Raw genomic sequence first — 21,022 nt, forward strand, 5'->3', positions numbered from 1 at the left:
TGCACTGGATTTTAATCTTTAATATCTAACATTATTGCTTTAGGACATGTTTTCCCTGAACCAGGAACAGAGTGCTAATTACATAAAAATATACACATAGAAAAAGTAGTTCTCCATTTTCCCGGGGAAAAAACAGTAACTTCTAGAATACTCAAGTGTTTTGTTTTAATTATAAAGTCTTGGTCATCTCATTTATTAGCTCTGTGACATACATATTTAAATTAAACATTATTAGACAACCGTTACAACTTATAAAGGTAAGGTGCCATTACTGCGTAAAGAGATTCTCCTGTGAGTGGATGTGTCCCTTCTCCCACCCACTAACAAGGCAGCAATATGGTTAGTTTAATTTTATGAGTACACGATCCATTGCTGCAAACACGAATTCTTGTCTCCACCCTGTGCTTATCTGTGCATGTGTGTGACCTGGTTAGATCGCAAGGGCAACCTCTCGAACTTCAACAGCAAGATGAGCTGGGCTTGGGCTTTCGGTGCAGACTGACCGTGTCTGTCTGAATCAAGTGATCTGACCTATCCTCGGTAGCAAGCACTCTTCGAACTGCTTCCTCAAAGGCCGCTGCAACATTCGTGGCATCTTTTGCACTTGTTTCAAAGTAAGGATAGTCGCCGTTGTCCCTGCACCAGGCTTGAGCTTCTTCTGCAGACACCTGCCGCTCGCTGATGTCAACCTTGTTACCCAAAATCACAAAAGGAAAACTTTCGGGCTCTTTCACATCCGCATAATATATGAATTCTTTCTTCCAGTTACTCAAATTCTGGAAGCTTTGAGAATCATCGACGCTAAATGTAAGCAGGCAACAGTCAGAACCTCTGTAAAATGGCGTCCTCAGGCTTCTGAACCGCTCTTGACCGGCGGTGTCCCAAATCTGCATGGTAACAAAATGTCCATCCACCTCCAAATCTTTATTTAAAAATTCCACACCTATTGTATGGAAGAGTTGGGCATCAAACTTATTAGTCACATATCTGTTCATTAGAGAACTCTTCCCAACTCCACCATCTCCAAGGAGAATTACTTTAAAAAGCGATGATTTTCCTGCCATTTTTAATCTCAAGATCTCTGATTTCGGAACCCTGTAAAATAAAAGGGTACCATTACATTCCTTTAGACCTGTACATGGTTCTACATGCCTCTATGAATGTCAGTGTCTAAGGGAAATAAAACACAGAGCCCCAATTCCTTTCTGCACAGGGAATACCGGACGGCAAGAGATGTCACCTACTGAGCCCTCCACCTCGTGCCAGGCACCACCTGACCGTCACTCTCTCTGACAGCTGCTGAGGGCTCATTCTTCCCCTTCTTCGGGCCACCGTTGACTGAGGCTAGCACTCAAGGCCAAGTCTGACCCCAAAGACTGTCCTCTCAACCGTTCCTCTTGGCTCACAATAAGACCTGCCACCATCTGTTAGAGATGCAGTAGGACACCGAAGTGGGCACGTTTCTGTAGCAACTGCAAACAGCCCTCTGGTGGCATGGTGACAGTGTTCACTGATGGCTTTCCTCTCAGGCCAGCGGGTTTCTAGACAACCCCCTCTTTCTCTCTCCCAGCGCCATCACCATAGGAGCTGGTAAGCAGGAAACCAGAGACAGAACTGACTGATCTGGCTGTGAACAGACCGAAGCCAACCACCGAGTAAAGGACTCTATTCTTTTCATTAGGAACACTATTTTGAGTTGGCTAACATTAATGTCAGCACCACTCGAATTTTTGATATAATATTATAACCTAGCACATTCTACCCACAAGATTCATTTGGGCAGCTCCAACTCTTCTGAACAAATGTGAGCCTGGGCTGTTACTCGTGTGTTTCGAGGGGGAATAAAATGAACATTAAACAAAATTGTGGTACCATGCGTACCCTTTAGGGGAAGCCCTGGGGCAGGACTAACTCCCCCTCCCCACCACCAGTCCCCTGGGGGGGGCTGGGGGGGTACGGAGATTCAGACGCCCTTTTGTAGGCTGGTGGGAGCACTGTTCCTATTTAAGGCTTCTGTTTTAATTCTTTATTATGAAAATTTTCAAACATACACAATTTCTGAATAATGAGAATAATATGATGACACCTCACAGACCCTAAACCTAGCTTCACCAATTATCAACTTACAGCAAATCTTGTTTCCTCCACAGCGTCCCATTCTCCTTCTGCCCAATTATTCTGAATCAAATTATATCATTTAAACTGTAAATATTTCAGTATTAAATGGCTTTTAAGATATTTGTAAAGGAAGACAACCTTTAGAGTAGCACTAACAGAATTTTCTGCAATGATGGAGATGTCCTCCATCTGGACTGTCAGCCACTACCCACAAGTGGCTAGTGGGAGCTAGGAAATGAATTTATATAAAATGAAAATGAATTTATATAAAATTATATTTTATATAATTATATACATATATATAAATGAATTTATATAAAATAATATTTTATATTATTTTCACTAATTTGAATAGTCACATTTAAAGAGCCAACAGCTGTATTGGACAGCACAGCCCTAGAGCAAAATTGGTAATTAACTTTCACATGAAAGTAGATATTGTGAATCCCTCAATGGGAAGGTAATAAAGGCATGAACAATAATTGTTGTATTGACTAGGATGAATTTGCAAAATCACTGCAGTAAACAAACATTATCTGGCAATCGCCTGGTTATATGCAAGTATGACCCAGTATAATGTAACTGAACAATTCCCATAACGTGCAAGAATTCTGCATTTCCTACTACATGCTACACACTATTCTTATAAATATGTGGCAACTCGTCCCTAACTCTTATTGGTGTTTTTAAATTACTACAGTAATTACTACTATAATTAATACAATTTAAACTGGCCAACAAAAGTGTGAGGCAGTTAAAGTGCGTACTACTTGGAGACTTTTCGACTTCAGTGGATGGCTCTGCCCAATGCCCCGGCTAAATTAATGTTAGGGAGGAAACTCAAACTATCTCAAGCCCTTTAATTTCCTGACATAGTAACAGTGCACTAAATCGGTTCCTTTGTTTAATTCTTTGGAATCTTGATTACACGACTTCAACTTAGAAAAAAAGAGTAGCAAAACCAAAACAGCACACCAACTATTCTGACATAAGGAAAGCATCTAATGCTCCCTCCTTAACATTCTTCAGTGCTTCTCCAGAGATTCAGTTCTAAGGCCAACTTCTAAGGCAAGACATCTGACCCTGCTCCCCATTCCTGGCATCAGCCATTCAGAAACGCACTGTTACAGGGAAGTGAAACTCAGATCCACAGGCTCAGCCCTCACGCTCGCCCTTGCCTTCGTCCCGACACGTGCTGCTCGCTCTGCTGGCGAACCCAGCCCCGCTTCACGAACTAACCACGGGGCCCTCAGAACCGCTCAGCACAGTCATCCCCCACACTGGGAACCTCCCCCAGCAGCCCCCCATCCCAAGATTGTTCCTTTCCCATGATTTTGAAGATACATAAACACAGACGTTCCACATTGTGTTACAAGGGTGTAACAGATGTGTTGAATTCTAGTCTATCATTTATCTCAGGATTTTAATAAGTCTCTAACTGCCTCACTGGACACAAAGTTTCATTGTACAGCATCAACTTGTTAGGATCTGTACATCAAATTATAAACCAGACTGTGCAATCTGACAACCTCCACCCAGATGTGTGGTTACATACATCTACCAAATTAAGTCTTAGAAATTCCTTGAGATTTGTAATTCATTAACTCTATCAGGACACTTCCATAGTTCTTTTCTTTTTTCATAATAATGTGGGATTTCCTAGTTTGTGCCCTTATTCTGAGCAAACAAATTTGGGATATGCTAGACCCACACACCAGGAAATAGGGTACAATTTTTTACATTTCTCATCTATAGTTTGGGGCCTCCCAGATATCCTATTTGGGGGTACGTTGGCATTTGCTCAAACAACTAATGCAGACACAAACAGCTCTCCGAGTCTAACTGCAGCATTGAATATAAACATGCATGGTGATATAGATAATTATACAAACTATCTTATTTCCCACTGACATCTAACAAAAGCTAGCTTCATGCAATCTCTACATTAACATAATGAGTTTATGAACATTAAAAATGTTCCCTTTTTCTTCTCTGAAAACAGTAAAATGCTTTGAAACTTCTTTAGTATAAGCTGAATGAATAAAGGTATCCTGATACGTTCTTTTCAAAACTTACCTTAAAATGTAATATGAAGGCCTTTTATACTCCAGTTTAGAAGGACTGCCCAAAGGCAATATTCTTCACCCAAGCTAAAACATGACTTTAGCAATCAGCTAAACCCTACAAAGAAATATGCATAAGAAAAGCATGTCACATAAGCCATAATCTTACCTTAATTGTTCAGTTCAAACATCATCATCTGCAAAGAAAAAATCATAAAGCACACCTTAGCAATGTACATTCAATCTGTTTTCATAACTTTAAGAGTAAACACAAGAATTAAAATGCAAAAGAAATGTCTGACTTCCATTAGTAGCTAGATTCTTAATTTAAAAGGAAAACTACACCTGAAAGCTGCCCATGACCTTTCTCAGCCTAAAAATAGCCCTAGAATCAAATACTATACTTTAACCATTGTTGTTTTCCAACAAGTTTTTCACCTGCCCCCACCCATCCTACCTTTCTAAGTATCCCATTTAGACAGCTGTAAAATTTGGTTAAGATGAAATGTAAAATATAAATTATTCAAAATCTGCCCAAATTTTGAGTGGTTCAGAACAACCATATTCCACAGAATAAAGCTAACACAAAGAAGGAAAAAAGAAGGACCACTCAAGGGAGAGGCACCCAATGTGACACAGGAAACGTCAGGCAAAGACTAAAGGCAGTGCAGAATTTCGTGAAGCTTCTTTCTGGGCAGCCAAGGCAGACAGGAAACTTTGTGAGCGAATGGAGGCCCACCGTCAGAAAGGAGAACTGGTTCCCTGTGCCAAAGGCCAAGAGCACAGACTTGTGGACAAGCTATTTGACATCCCGCAGCTCTGGGGACTCTGGTGACAGCAGTACCTACCTCTAGGGCTGTCGGGGAGATCCACTTGGACATGGACAACAGGGAAAGCGGTTCACCACTGTGCCAGGCTCATTATAGGAGTGCAGGGAGTTTCTGTGGAATGGACGCATGAAGAAGTCTTTACTGGGAGTTTTACAGAAACTAGGTAGATTTCTTTTATGGCCATTTCTTCAGTCAAATTTCAGAAGAGTCATGGGCAGAACAAACGAGAGGGCAATGCAGGCAGACATTAGGAAGCCAAAGGATCCCAGTCCTACAGACCAAATTCAGGGTGAAGGTTTCCTGTGCCGAGTAGGCAGAGCTGTGCTGAAGTACTAGCCTCTTTCGGTCTAAACCCACAGTTCCAAACCCCTGTCCCTCCCTTTTTTAAAAGCAAAGGGCATTTTTGTGGGACTTACATAAAGCAGCCTTCAACTTATAAATTCAATCGATGAAAAAAATGCTACCCTTCAGAATCTTGATATTTGGGGGTTAAGGATAAAATCACCACCATCACCACGCTAACACTGACTGAGCCCTGCAAGCCACTGACTCTGCTTCACTGTGTTCACTCCTCACAAGCCTCTCATTATCCCTACCCTATGGATGAAGACTGACTCAGAGACGTTACGGTCCTTGCTTGAGCTCACACAGCTAGTGGGGGGGGGCACGGGGGGAGTGAGATCGGAATGCGACCGACTCCAAAGCGCAGTAGTTAACCCACAGGCGCGGCAGTCTCGGCTGCCTTTGCATTTATTTCAGAGGGTTCTCCTGTTACTCTCGTACGTACAATGAAAAGAAGGGGTAGCAATGGCAAGCGTCTTCCACTTGCTTGCTTTATTTCGAGACCTGCACAAAAACAAGTTAATCTGACAGAACTACTAGTATTCAATCCACTGACACATAGATAAAGCACATCTGAGTTCTATTAGAGTTTCCACAGTTTGAACATGTTTTAAATGCAATTGCAATCACACATCTGCAGAACCCTGCGGCGCCTCCCAGAAGCGCGTGGAGCAGGTGGGAAAGCAGTTCTGCAGGAGTCCTCAGTGCGTGCCTCCCCGGCCCAGGCACTCAGGATGCAGGCCACACTCAGGCCCTGGCAGGTGGGGCTAGTAGTTGGGGGAGCTGACAATCCGGGCACAAACCCTCTTGTGTTACAACTGATGCAAGTCTTACAGATGAGAGGTACGTGCTATAGAGTACAACACCCAACCAAAACCCAAACAACAGCTTAAACAGTGCAGGGATTCTGCCCCTGCGGCTCCCTAGGTCAGACCAGGCCCCAGGTGTGAGCATCTCACGGAGCTGCGTGATTCCAGCTATCAAGGGAATTACATTTTCATCCAACACGATCCTGTAACACAGAGAGCTACTTCACCTGCCGCTCAGTTAAAGAAAGTGGTAACTTCCAAGGCCAGAGGACCACCGGCAGTGTTCACCTGCGTTAGCGCGAGACTATGCACCAGTCTCCAGCGTGGGCTGTTCAAAAGCAGCGTCTCCATGACCATGTCAGGCGCACGCTGTCCTTAGGACCAGCCTCCCCAAAGGCTGAGTCCACTGCTGGGGGATTTGGTCTGACCACCGACAAAGCTCAGCAGCAGGAGGAGGAACCTGTGAGAAGGGGGAGGGGCCAGAACCAGGAAGCGGGACCAGTGGTGCGAAGGCCCTGCCAAGGCACCCCCCACGTCCTGGGAGAGCCCAGGGTGGGCCAAACACCTGGAGCCGCGGAGAGCGGAGCAAGCTGTGACGACGGGACTGGAGGGGCAGGGCCTCAGCAGCCACGGAAGGATTTCTGCTGACACCCTCGGAGTGAGCGGAGCCCTGAAATGGCTTCTGCAGCCCACAACCTGAACAGATGCGGAGTCCAGAAAGGTAGCTGGCTGCGATCAAGAGCAGACTGTGGCGAGGGCAGGAGGGAGGCCTCGGGTAGAGCTGCGATGGATCCCTTACGATCCCTCTCAACTGTCAATACCAATGGTATCAGCGAGCTCTGGGGTTGAAAACTGCGGTGGTTGGGCCTCGTACTTGAGACTGCAGTAGGATATTCACTACAAACCCTTCCTCCTGCTCTCTGGTGGGCGGCGAACTCCTGCTCACCCTTGGAGATGCAGCTAGACCTCGTCTCCCCGTGAAGCCCTTCCCCTGCGCTCCTAGCACACCCTAAACATACCTCTATGTGCAGAGACAATACTGAAATCAGCATGCCTATCATGGCAATTTCATTTTTTTAAATAGTTATTTGCATGCGTGCGGTCTTGGTTGCAGCACGTGGGCTCCTTCGTTGCGGCACGCGGGCTCCTTAGTTGTGGCACGCGAACTCTTAATTGCGGCATGCATGTGGGATCTAGTTCCCTGACCAGGGATCAAACCTGGGCCCCCTGCATTGGGAGCACGGAGTCCTATCCACTGCACCACCAGGGAAGTCCCATGGCAATTTCATTTTTATAATGAAACAAGCTCTCTAAAAAGATTCAATTAATGGAAATGTATTATACCACGACAAAAATGCCCAGACTTTTCCCTGAGTTGTCAGTTTTCTAGACTCTACCAAAAAATACATACCCATACCATTCTAAAACCATCTTGAAAGAAAGGAAGGGAGGGAAAGGAAGGAAGGAAGGAAGGACTTTCCCAGTGGGGCAAATGGAAATGACCTAAATGCATAATTGGGGATCGTCTGCCGCCCTTGAGGAGACATGGAGACTCGGGTCTGTAGAAATACATTGTTAAGTGATAAACTTGAAGAACGTGCACACCGTGATGACACCATGTAAAAGCTCACAGGTTAACATGAAAGTCTGCAAGAAAACCTCGAATAATCAATACCGAGTTCAGTCTTCAAAGTCCTGATTTGGTTGCAAATTCATACTGCTTTTTTTAATATCAAATGTGTATTTTTTAAAGCAACCAAAATAATTTATTTTGCTCTTGAATCTGCAATTTGGGCAGGGGTTGGCAGACTCAAAAGTATTTTTTAAAGCTTCATTTTCACTTAAAGCCTAGCTTGACTGAATGCCTTAATTGAAATGAAATAGAAATGATTTTCTTTTAAAGTTTCATCAAATACTGCTATCCACCAGACCTTAAGGACAACTGCTTCTTAAATTTTTCTGTAACTCAGATTATATTAAAAATAACTCAATATGAAGCCCAAAACCCAAGCAACAGAAGAAAAATTAGGTAAACTGAACTTCATCAAAATTTAAAACTTTTGTGCTTCAAAGGATACTGTCAAGAAAGTGAAAAGACAACCCACAGGAGGGGAGAAAATATTTGCAAATCATATATCTGATAAAGGACCTGTATCCAGAACTCTTTAAATTAAACAATAATAATTTTTTAAAAAAAACTTAAAAATGGGCAAAAATGGTCAACATCATTGGCCAGGTAGTGAAATGCAAATCAAAACTATAATGAGACACCACTTCACACCCACTAGGATGACTAAAACCAAAAAGGCAGACAATAACAAATGTTGCTGAGGATGTGGGAAAACTAGAAGTCTCATACACTGCTGGTAGGAAGGTAAAATGGTGCAACGATTCTGCGGTTCCCCAAAAAGGTGTAAACACAGAGTTAACATCATGACCCAGCAATTCCTCTCCTAGGCATATGCTTAAGAGAAATGAAAACACATCCACACAAAAACTTGTACATGAATATTCAAAGTAGCAGTATTTACAATAGCCAAAAAATGGAAACAATCCAATGTCCATCAACTGATGAATAGATAATAAAATGTAGCCTATCCATACAATGGAAGATTAATCAGTCAAAGAAAGGAATGAAGTACTGATGCACGCAACAACGTGGATGAACCTCAGAAACATTATAATTTAAAGAAGCCACACACAAAAGGCCATATATATATTATCCCATTTATATGAAATGTTCAGAATAGGCAAATCCATAGAGACAGAAAGTAGATTGGTGGTTCCAGGGAATCGGGAGTAACTGCTAATGGGTATGGGGTTGCTTTCTTTCTTTTTTTTCGGGGGGGCGGGTATGACAGAAATACTCTGGAATTAGATAGTGGTGACGGTTGCACAATTTAGTGTATACACTAAAAACAACTGAATTGTATACATTAAAAAGGTGAATTTTACGGTATGGGAATTACATCGGCCTCAGAATTAGCAGTAAGACCCTAACATTAGATTTACACGTGCCACAGATGATCTCCTTGTCCCTTCAGCAGTATCCTTTTCAATAAGAAAGTTACACACACAATAGATACTCTATTAGGATTACAATACCATGTGGTGGCACCAATGCATGTCATACATGGCGCACAGTAATCTGAACAGGAAGTTGGTTAAGTAGGTTACTGGCAGGAAAGAAAATAAACCATGCTTTCAGCAAATACCTCAAAACTAAAGATAAAAAAAGTGCATTGTATGCCAACCCTTTCCTTTTCATAACACTATTTTTCCAGCTTTTCTATTGTGTACTTTTATCTTGCACTATCAATTGTTTATGGATAGTATATCAGTAGTAGCCTTTTCCCTGGCCTTCTCCACCCCCATGCTGGCTTCCAAAGCCAATTACTATATTACAGTAAACCAAGGGGGAGTCAGACCCAAGCATGGAGAATATATATCTCAAATAGAAATGTTTGTATGGATTAAAGGTAGACAGTATTTATTGGTCATTGATCTAACTGCCTCCATTCTTACAGATAATGAAACCCATTTATTTCTTTATAACTTTTATTATACAGGATTTTGGGCATGGCATTCCAAGAGCGATCCAACCTCATATACCTGCCTGTCTCAATTATATCCCTACAAGTCACCATCCCCAAACCTATCACAGGCATTTACTGTCCAGCCTTTGCTCAGGTCCTTATCTTAGACTAGCAGGACCCCCGCACACATCAACAGCTATGAAAATCCTAGTCATCCGAAGGCCCACTTTTGCCACCCCCACCCCCCGCCCCCTGAAACCTAATCTTTCTCCTCATTCTCATCATCATTCCACCTCTATTACAGCTCTCCTTCACTTATGTTTTAACCATCTGTCAGTTGTGTACATGTGTTTCCTAATTACAGCGTCAACTCCCTGGGAGGGACACACAACACCTAATGCCATCCATTCATTTGTCCTTTTTTGGTTCTGCAACATCTAGTACAAAGCTTTCCATTCGATGAGGTACCAAATGAATGCTAAACTGAGAACAAAGAGTGAACTACTTCCTCCTTCATTCTTGTTATTCTACTCTTATTTTTCTATTTGTACTTACCGTACTTACAGTTCTGTGTTTCTCTATTCAATTAGTTCCTTCCCCCATTCTATTTTTGAGGTCTATTAAAATGTGGGGGGGGGGAAATGTGTGGGAGAGGACAAAAAAATTGATTCTTACTTGAAAGTCACATGAGGAAACCTCTTTAAAATAAGTACTGAATGCAACAGGAAACGCTGAAAAACGACATTCCTCTAACAAGTTATCAAAGGGAGAGTAGGCTGGGTTTATAAACTGCTTCCTCAAAATTTCAGATTTTCAAATCTGAAACCCCGTGACTAACTCTCACTTCCAAAACCTTAAACTGAATTTATCACTCCTGGTTTAAATTTAGGAACAATTTTTTTTCCCCCAAAATCACACATTCCTTTTGCACTCACTCTGAATACCCTAGTGAGAGGCATGCCACTTCATTTCTTTTTTTTTTTTTTTTTTTTTTTGCGGTACGCGGGCCTCTCCTGTCGCGGAGCACAGGCTCCGGACGCGCAGGCTCAGCGGCCATGGCTCACGGGCCCAGCCGCTCCGCGGCATGTGCGATCCTCCCGGACCGGGGCACGAACCCGTGTCCCCTGCATCGCCAGGCAGACTCCCAACCGCTGCGCCACCAGGGAAGCCCGCCACTTCATTTCATAGCTTGAGAAACCGAGGCTTGAAGAAACTAACCAAGGCAACAAAAGCATGGATAATCCTTACATTATTTCTATTTTTGCCTGAGGTGTATTTGTTTCCTCATATCTTAATACAGGTGTCTCTCTTAACAGCCTATTAGCTCCACCCTTTATTTCCAGTCTTCCTGGTCGTCTTTGCTGAAACACACGAGAGAGGCAAGTCAAGGAAGTCATTAAGTGTAATAATGGGCGTGATCTCTTACAGCAAAAGGTCAACCAAAACAAAAAGAATTAAGCAAAATTCCACAAGAACAGATCAAACTGGAGGCACAACTTGGCAGATGAAATAAATTATCTAGGTGGCCACTGAGCATTACCTCAGAGACAGCTAGACAAGGAAAATGCTGTGTAAATCAAACCACGCTACCACGATATCAGAGCAGCTCACTCTACTTAAGGAACTCGTTTCAGTAAGTACTCTTTTATGAAGATGAGCTAATTAAACTTTAAAGAAACACATACTTTCAATTTTGCTTAAAACAAGGCACCTTTGTAGTTAGGTATACTAACCATTAACAGTGGTGGAGAGAGTGGGAAGGGAGAAGAGAGGAGAAAAAAACAGATTTGGTTAAGGAATTCAATTTTCTTAAATCATCCTGAAAGTACAGAGCAGCATGATCCAACAGAACTTCCTGTGATGACGGAAATGTTCTTATGCCCAATACCGTCGTCACTAACCACATGTGTCTCCTGAGCACTTGAAATGCGGCTGGTCCAGCTGAAGAAGTGAATTGTTAATTTTATTTCATATCAATTCGTTTAAACTTAAATAGCTACATGAGTATTGTATTAAACAGTACAGGTATCCAGTGTGCTTAATGAAGGAGCTGCAGGGGGAAAATGCACCTCCTAGAATCACATGTGAAATAAGGATGAGGGTACGGATGGAAGCATGTACTTGAGCCTTTCTCTGGAAAGAGTATAAAAAGGTTTCACCAGATTCTTAAAGGAATCTGGACCTCAAGAAATGATCAATACATGTCTGCAATATTTGTATATTTCGTGTGATCGATCTGTGTAGTTCATAACACCCTCAAGACTTTCATCTTTACGTGGCGTTACTATTTCCCTCACCCATAAGACTTTCCTAATATTACACTTTGACCATGAACTGTGACAGTTCAATGAAGAGACTTATTCCCAGGAAACTGCTAATCCTATAAGTGAGGATCACATTTTGTTCTTTGTTTTATTTAATGAAGTCCTTAAAAGGAACAAGCATAAATCTACCTATAATAAGACACCTGAAAAAGGCACTTGAAATGCTTGACAGAAAAGAGTGGGGATAGTTAAAGGCTGCACTTTGGGGGACAGAATTAAAATGCAAAGAAATGGATAAAGGTCACAAAATAGGAAAACTATACTGGGAAGTACACCTAGGTACTTCAGGAAGAAGACTGCATTATGAAAGAAATGATTTTTTTTTTTTTTTGCCATGCCGCACAGCATGTGGGATCTTAGTTCCCTGATCAGGGATCGAACCCTCGCCCCCTACATTGGAAGCACGGAGTCTTAACCACTGGACTGCCAAGGAAGTCCTGAAAGAAATGAATTTTAATATGCATGTTAGAAAAATACATTAAAGCAGCAAAACACAAACTAAATGTGATTCCTAAATGATCTGCTGTAACTTAAGGGAACCTTGGTTCTGACTTGTCTCTTCAAGTTAGATAAGAAAACTGGTATCTTTAATTTGCAGCAGAAAAGGTTAAGAGCTGGAGAACTTCCATATAAGCTCAGGGAAGAGTTAGTATAGCAACACTGACCACGAGGGCCACAGCAGGTAGAACTCTTTGGCTGTTAGAGAAATTAAGTAAGAGGAGTGGAATTTCCCAAGGTCTATTTAAAGAGAACAGCTGTATGTCTGGCATACAGGACTCAACTAGATTAGAGGCTCCCATTCTTCAAGGAAGTTGTCACCAAGTCAAAATGAGAAGAAATTTAAGAGCACTGCAGGTAGCTTTTGTATATTTCGTGTGATCAATTAAAGAAATATAAAGTTCACTTCATCCCACTTCTCCATCAGTGATGCTCCAGTTTGTCCCCACCAAGGTACTGAAGCTGACTTCGCTTACAAAAAGCTTTCCAAGCCCCAACTTACTCTGCCATCACTACCCATTTCGGCTCTGTGCCTGATCAACCCTCTACCCTCTCACTAAACGCAGCTTCTCAACCCCTCTATCCCCCTGAATGTCAGCAAAAGTCACCAGAGACCTCCTAATGGCCAGTCCATTGGCTTCTCCTCAGTCCTCATCTAAATGCCCTAAGGCACATGCAGCCCTAAATAATGAAAAAAGTGCCTCTCTTAGGACTTCCCTGTGTACACTTCTAGAGACACACGCTCATGGTTGACCAATGTTCTCACCAGAGGCCCGCCTAGTAGACAGTGAACTCTGAGATGTAGAGATTTATCTGAATGTACATGATATAAAATCTCAGAAGGGTACACAAGGCTTTTTTTTTTTTTTTTAAACAAATAAGGTAATGGAGGCCCAACTAGGAAAGGGTCTTGTAAGTATCACATCCATAGCTGGAGGCCTCAGTAGGACCTTCAAGTCTTAGCCAGGACTCAGCCACCATTACTGCCTCTATTAGGTCTAAACAGCCTGGCAATGACCTTGAAAATGCTTCCTACTTCATTGTTCATAAAACTACTCTGACAATAGTTTCTGCTTTCTCTTCCCCTCACCCCGTTGGCTTTCTGCAACCTAGATGGCTCCCTTTTCTAACGGGTTCTTAAGGAGATGTACCACAAGGTTGATGAGCTTACCTCTTCCCAAACCATATCTTCCTGGGATATAAAACCCAGTGATTCCTAAACTAAAGCCCACCTCCACCCTCCCACCCCTTGGGCACCAGATAAGAATTCCAACCCCCTTTATAATATATTCATCTGGTACTCTGATGGCAGTTCAAATTCAACATATCTAACACCAAACTAAGTATTTCCCCCATTTTCAAAATCTCTTTCTTCTTCTGTCTTACCCACTTCATTCACCCACACAAGAAACATGTCCACTTCCCTCCCTACCTACTGCCATTCTTTTGTTTGCTCAAATAACAAACGCTATGACCATAGTAACATCAGCCACCACTGTTCACTGAATGTCTACTAGGTACCTGGCAGAGAGCACCTTGAAGTCACCTGCAAGTCGGACACTACCACCCATGTTTTATAGATCAATAAACCAAGTTCATAAAGATTAAATAACTTCCCCCTGGTCTAATTAAACAGGGCAGGTCAAACATGTGTGACCTTCACTCCCATCAGAAGACAGGAAAGGTCTAAAAAATGTACAAACCCAAAAAGGACAATAAGAGAGAACAACTGTAGATGAGAGACAACAAAACCGAGAAGATGGAAAGCAAATGGTCCAGCAGTGACAAACTGAAGAGACAGAAATCCTAACTTGGGGAGAAGCAGCTGACGATGAGAAACCAGCCCCAGAGAGCACACAGACCCCAGAGGGCACGAGGCACTTCTCAACACTGACTGAGACAGGCTGGCTGGGCGGAAAGCACAAGGGTAGACCCCATGACACCTCCTCTGCACCCAGGGGCCCCTTTCTCCACCAGCAGACCCACTTCCTAATAAACTGTGTGCAGCAGAAGTTGGGGATGGAACACTCTGGACGATGAGGGAGGGGAGATCAAGCGACAGTGCACACAGGAAACCAGGCAGGGCAGGGTATGTGATATTTTGGAGGGCACCACAGAGGTCCTGGCCGCCCACAGGATGCCACACAACTGGCGCTCAAGGGAGTTCAGTCCCCACGTTAGCTCACACCACATTCCTTTCGATGACACCGTATCTTTGTGAGGCGGGGTTTCCCAGGGCTAGTGTGATAAAATTCAGGTACTGTGCAAATATTAATGTGGAAGAGGATATGAGGGTAGGAGCTGTTTGCTCCCAAAGAGCATAGCTGAAATTTTATTTAAGAGTACTGGAACTCATTCTAGAAAATGCTCTGCACTCACCAACATGTGGCCTTCAAGCAGCTCTTCTGTTCTGACTTCCAACTAAACCACATATGTATGTTCAGGTGTATTCACCTAATCACTGCTCTGGTTACACATGCAAGTGTGAAACTGCGCACACCCGAGAGATCGCCTAGCCACACACCACACCCCAGGGAGTTCCAGCATTTGCAAACCTGTTAAATCATTTAAACACTCCCTATCTGTTAAAGTTCTACAGAGCAAGTTCCAGAAACAGGAATCTGTAAGGCGTCTTTCAGGCTTCTCTAACACTGATAACACAACCACTCTCAAAAGAACAAATCTTCTGGAAACGAGCTTGGCTTCTGTACCCCCAAACCTAATCCAGTTCATAAGAACCTGGAATGAAAACAGTTCACGCTGACCCAGCAGCTCAGTTCACTGGCTACACTGCTCTGCTGTCCTTCACACTTGGATAATGAAATGTGGCCATGGGATGAATGTAGAAAGTTGTTCCATACTGTTTCTCCATCCCCATCAAACACAGTAGACATTTGTAAGGCATCAGGCCTCGGACACAAGTGGAGCCTGTGTTCAGACTCCCCGTGATGAAATGAGCCGGGTTCAGTGAAGCCAGCGTGAAGCCTCCATGGCCTGCTTCGCTTCTTTCTATATTTCTTCCAAAACACACGGCCGGCTCTCCCGAGCCCATGCTGATCTAGCTATGACCTCGCCTACATTCACTTAGATCTCATCTTCTCTGTGTTCATGATAAGCAACAGCATCCTAAACCCTGTACCGGCCACGGTCAAAAACTAACAGAAAGTAATGGAAGAACCCAGAACGTGGAAACACGGAGAGCTCAACTTCACTACACGTACAATACCAAGATTCACGCTGGGAAATGGAGAGTTTTCCGAGTTCTCTCCCCAGCGGGCACGCCCAGGCTTTCTGGCAAGCTCTGGCCTCACCTCCCTAACCCAGGGTAGCCGGCCCCTCTCCACCTACACTCCTGGGTCCCCCCTCCTTCCCTCAGGTACCCTGACCTTTCATCTGCATCACAGCTTTCCAAACTCGCTGAGGCGTTTTGTGAGTTCACCCCCTCAAAAAAAAAAAATCCTTAATAAATGTTCTGCTGAAGACCTACTTAGTCACAGGCCCTGTTTTCTTGTCCTTGGTTTTCACTAACAAATTTATTACCTAGCTAGCTTTCAAGTGAGATGTGTTTCTCTCTCTCTCTCTCTCTCTCTCTCTCTCTCTCTCTCTCTCTCTCTCTCTCTCTCTCTCTCTCTCTCTCTCTCTCTCCCCCCCCCCCTCTCCCCTTGACCAGCAAATTGCCTGAGGCAGAACTACAGGCACACCTCGTTTTATTGCACTTCACAGATACTGTGGGCTTTTACAAATTGAAGGTCTGTGGTAAACCCTTGCATGGAGCAAGTTTATCGGCGCCATTTTCCAACAGCATTTGCTCACTTGTCTCTGTGTCACATTTTCATAATTCTTGCAATATTTTAAACTTTTTCATTATTATTATGTTTGCTATGCTGATCTGTGATCACTGATGTCAGTACTGCAAAAAGATTACAACTCACTAAAGACGCAGATGATGGTTAACATCTGTTAGCAATAAAGTATTTTTTAATTAAGGTACAAGCATTGTTTTTCTTAGGCATAATGCTACTGCACACTTAATAGACAGGTACAGTATAAATGTAACTTTTATAAGCACTGGGAAACCAAATTTGTGTGACTCACTTTATTGCGATGGTCTGGAACCAAATCCAAAATATCTCCGAGGTATGCCTGTACTTGAAAGCCAATTATGTGACGTCTTTACTTGGTGTCATGTATTCTCATACACATACATTATAAAGTAAAAGCATCTCATTTTATGAAGAAAGAAATGTGGTGACCTAACCTGACCAGAGAAGCAAGCCAACTGCAGATCCAGCAAGACTCCTCCAAGTGGATGTTCTTCCTGCACCAATTCCTCTGATCCTTCCCAGAATAAAACCCCTCCAGTAGTAACAGAGCACACATCCCTTTGTTAGACGCCACGCGATAGCAATCATTTTTAGGTGTATAATTTAGCATTCCCTCTACCCCACAGCAGACAAAAATTGATAAGAGGCAGAGAAATCTATCCATTAGCAATGAACAACACACTGTCCATCAGCACGAGTCAAAAAGCAAAGCTCCTCACAAAAGATGCCGTGCCAACCGCATGAATAACAGAATAACACTCACAGTGATTGCTAAACAGAGCCAACCCTTTTTTTGGCCGTGCTGCACAGCTTGTGGGACCTCAGTTCCCCAACCGGTGATTGAACCCAGGCCACAGCAGTGAAAGCCCAGAATCCTAACCACTAGGCCACCAGGGAACTCCCAGAACCAACCCTTTTGGACTCCTCTCACTCACTCCCAAAGTTCACCTAAGAGTTATATCTGCCACCAGAATGAAGCACTACATGGACTGAAGGGGCTAGATTTAGGCATGGTGAAAACAGGCTGGAGAATGCCAGAGGAAGAATGCAAAATTCAATTTAAAAAAATGTCACCGCTTATTTGTTCTTTTTTTTTAAAATAAATTTATTTTTAATTTTTATTTTTGGCTGTGTTGGGTCTTTGTTGCTGTGCATGGGCTTTCTCTAGTTGCGGCGAGCGGGGGCTACTCTTAGTTGCAGTGCGTGGTCTTCTCACTGCGGTGGCTTCTCTTGTTGCGGAACACGGGCTCTAGGCGCGTGGGCTTCAATAGTTGTGGTGGCTGGGCTCTGTAGTTGTGGCTCACGGGCTTTGTTGCTCCACGGCATGTGGGATCTTCCCGGGCCAGGGATCGAACCTGTGTCCCCTGCATTGGCAGGCAGATTCTTAACCACTGCGCCACCAGGGGAGCCCCATATTTCTTGATTTCAATGATAAAATGCATGCAGAACTATTGTCTACTTAGGCTAATTCAAGGAAGAATTTTATGCTCAACAAGAATGGCTTCCCAATTTGTTTCTTGTAAATATTCACATGTGGTCAACTGACAAAACTATCAAAAACACATCAACCTTATAAATTAGGAGCTTAGGATTAACATACATACAGTAATATATATATATAAAATAGATAACCAACAAGGACCTACTGTACTGCACAGGGAACTCTATTCAATATTCTGTAATAACCTATATGGGAAATGAATCTGAAAAAGAATGAATATACATATATGTATAACTGAATCACTTTGCTGTACACCTGAAACTAACACAACGTTGTAAATCAACTATACTCCAATAAAATTTAAAAGAAAAACACATCAACCGTTCCCCATTTCACCTAAGTCCACCCACAGTAAATGCCATGACACAGGTACCTATGTGCTGGCGTGCAGCTATTTTTTTTAAAATTTTTAACAAATTTATTTATTTATTTATGGCTGCATTGGGTCTTTGTTGCTGTGCACAGGCTCTCTCTAGTTGCGGTGAGCGGGGCCTACTCTTTGTTGAGGTGCAGGGGCCTCTCACTGCGTTGGCTTCTCTTGTTATGGAGCATGGGCTCTAGGTGCACGGGCTTCAGTCGTTGTGGCATGCGGGCTCAGTAGTTGTGGCGCACGGGATTCATTGCTCCGCGGCATGTGGGATCTTCCCGGACCAGGGCTCAAACCCGTGTCCCCTGCACTGGCAGGCAGATTCTTAACCACTGCGCCACCAGGGAAGCCCCAGCTGTTTTGTTTAAAGACACCTGGCCCATGACCTTGGCTGGGCAATAAATTTTGTTCTAGGACAAAGTTAGAACGTGATCTCATGACTGTGATTAGACTGTAAGCTTCAGGGAGGTGGGGACTCCCCATTGCCCTTCATATCACCAGCACCTTTGTATCAGCAACCGACGGGCTACTCAGAAAATGTTTGTTGACAAGTGGAATAATACAGAAACCAAATTCCCTATGTCTGCTTCAAGGGCTCTCAGTGACTCTCAAGTTCTGACACTTTTGCCTTCGGAAGAAAAAAGGGGGGGAGGGATTTCCCTGGTGGTCCAGTGGCTAAGACTCCACACTCCCAATGCAGGGAGCCCAGGTTCGATTCCTGGTCAGGGAACTAGATCCCAAGTGCCGCAACTAAGACCCGGCACAGTCAAATAAATAAATATTTAAAAAAAGGGTGAGGGGAGATTCTGTTATCAGAAATTTTTTGGTCAATCTTTCAAATGAATGAATATGTCCCTTAATCAAGGGAAATCTCTTCAAGTTCTCAAATCCTCCCCACCCCCTGCTCTTTCTAAAAATGAGGAGGCGGTACCCTAAATAAGAACCAACATCACATTTGAAGAACTAGAGAAGCGCTGACTGTGAGCTCTGGAGTTACACAGACTGAGGTCAAGCAGGGCTTCTCAACCTGGGTGCGAGCGACATTCTGGGCCAGACAACTGTTTGCCGTGGGTCCCGTGTATTGTAGGCTGTTGAGCAGCATCCCCGGTCTCCACCCAATAGGTGCCTGCAGCACACCCTCTCAGGTGTGAACCAAAAATGCCTGCAGACACTGTCAAATACCCTCCACCCCCCACTGAGAACTACCACTCTAAACTCACACAGCCCTGCTCTGAATCCCGGCTCTGCCCCCTCACCACCCAGACCTACCCCTCCTACGCCCCAGCAAATTCTTCATCTTTAAAATGGAGCTAATACCACAGAAATGCTGTGAGAAGTAAATGAAATGATGTACTTACAGGATTTACATGCACAGAACTCCCAGTGCTGGAGTGGCCGCCCAAGAAATGGTAAGAAATGAGGGTAGACTAAAAGTTCGTCTCTAGAACCAAAGGAACTTATCTGCAGGCCTCCAGAGTACCACAGTCTAGATGGAAGAAGTGGCTGAGGAAGAAAGAAATGAAAATAGGAGAGGCTGGACAAGAGGGAAGAGCACTGAAGTATTTCCTTAGTCTCCAAGAACCCGGCTTGGAGTCAAGGCCAGCAATGTTCTACTTAGTTTTCCTCCGTCTATTCTAACCTCACAAATGATAAACCAAAAATATCCCCAACTCACAAAAGTTTCCAAAGTAAATAAGTCAGCAAGCCAGAAACTTTTTAGTACAAACAAGAGGAATTTACAATGTCCACACAAAAATACTGAAAGCCCCAGACGGCCACAGCAGATGCAGAGAGTAGGAGGCAAGCAGTGAAGATAACTTCAACCTAAGCTTCTAAAAGCGAAACAAAGAACAGTCTTCTTAAAAGTCCCTGGCTGAAGAATACCGAGCTTCCTTCATCTCTTCAGTTTTGTTCCACCCAACGGTTTTTGAGATTACGGGCAATTTACGTATTTTCCACTACAATGATGCCAGAGAAAGACAAACCCGGAAGAAAAATTTTTTTAATTGATTTTTTTAAAAGGAACCAAAATCTATTGATTTTCATCAGGCCTCCGAAATCCTACAAAAAGAGCGTGGTCACGTGACAATTTGGAAACTAGCAGAAAAGTCATTCCTAAAAAGAACCCCGGTCACGGGATGTGTCATCATTTGAAAAGAAAAAAACCACCACCCAAAAACCAACTGATACCTCCACAATTATTTGGTCAGCACTTAAAATTTTCATCTTGCCTCCCTACATACTAAGTTGGAAGAAAGAGAGGAACACGATTACGAAACCCTAGCGAGAGTCTGAATCCGATAACACCCCACACGTCCCAACTGGTCTTCCGAGTGGCCCCAACACCTTAGCAAATATCCACCTGGGAAGCAGGTCGGAGGTCGCCAATATCAAATCGTGCGCGCCTCTGCTTTCTCTCCATGAGTCATGCGGGAGTGCGCTGGGTTGGCGTGCCTGGGTGGGTTTCTCCGTGTGACCCTGTGTGTCTCCCCGGGGGTTGGTGTGGATGTGTCCCTTTCCCTGGGTGTTTGGGTATGTGTCACCAGGTGTCGATGGATCTCCTTCCCCGTGTGTGTGTCTCCAGGACGTCTGGGCGTCTGTCTTGGGGCGTGTGTCTCTCTCCCCGGGTGCGCGACCCCATCTTTCCACCTGCGTCAGTCAGTAGGAGGCAGGGGGCAACAGGCCGCCCCGCCACCCCGGGGGCGGGAGAGTGACCCGCACGGGCCACGCACGCCTCCCGCCCCAGCTGCGCGAGGCCCAGGCCGCACACGCGGCCCGCGGGCTCCTCTCAGACTCTGACGCCCGCGCAG

General features: G+C 43.9%; 1 protein-coding gene across 12 annotated transcripts in view; it reads right to left on the bottom strand.

Annotated features, from left to right (window-relative positions):
- Nucleotides 1-21,022, bottom strand: part of RAB9A (RAB9A, member RAS oncogene family) — a 53,274-nt gene continuing 32,252 nt past the window's right edge. For 3 of the 12 annotated variants that reach the window (XM_067724130.1, XM_067724131.1, XM_067724127.1), the window contains 3 exons: nucleotides 5,030-5,122; nucleotides 4,351-4,378; nucleotides 1-1,095 (listed from right to left, as the gene is read on the bottom strand). In XM_067724130.1, coding sequence (XP_067580231.1) covers nucleotides 459-1,064 — 606 coding nt within the window. In that variant the 5' untranslated portion in view covers nucleotides 1,065-1,095; nucleotides 4,351-4,378; nucleotides 5,030-5,122 and the 3' untranslated portion in view covers nucleotides 1-458. Of the gene's footprint in view, nucleotides 1,096-4,194; nucleotides 4,300-4,350; nucleotides 4,379-5,029; nucleotides 5,123-16,187; nucleotides 17,709-19,570; nucleotides 19,716-20,574; nucleotides 20,862-21,022 lie in introns of those variants that run through there. The other 9 variants (XM_067724137.1, XM_067724133.1, XM_067724129.1 and 6 more) reach the window with 8 other exon arrangements.

The sequence above is a fragment of the Pseudorca crassidens genome, chromosome X (assembly GCF_039906515.1).
Source record: "Pseudorca crassidens isolate mPseCra1 chromosome X, mPseCra1.hap1, whole genome shotgun sequence".
Taxonomy (NCBI): Eukaryota; Metazoa; Chordata; class Mammalia; order Artiodactyla; family Delphinidae; genus Pseudorca; species Pseudorca crassidens.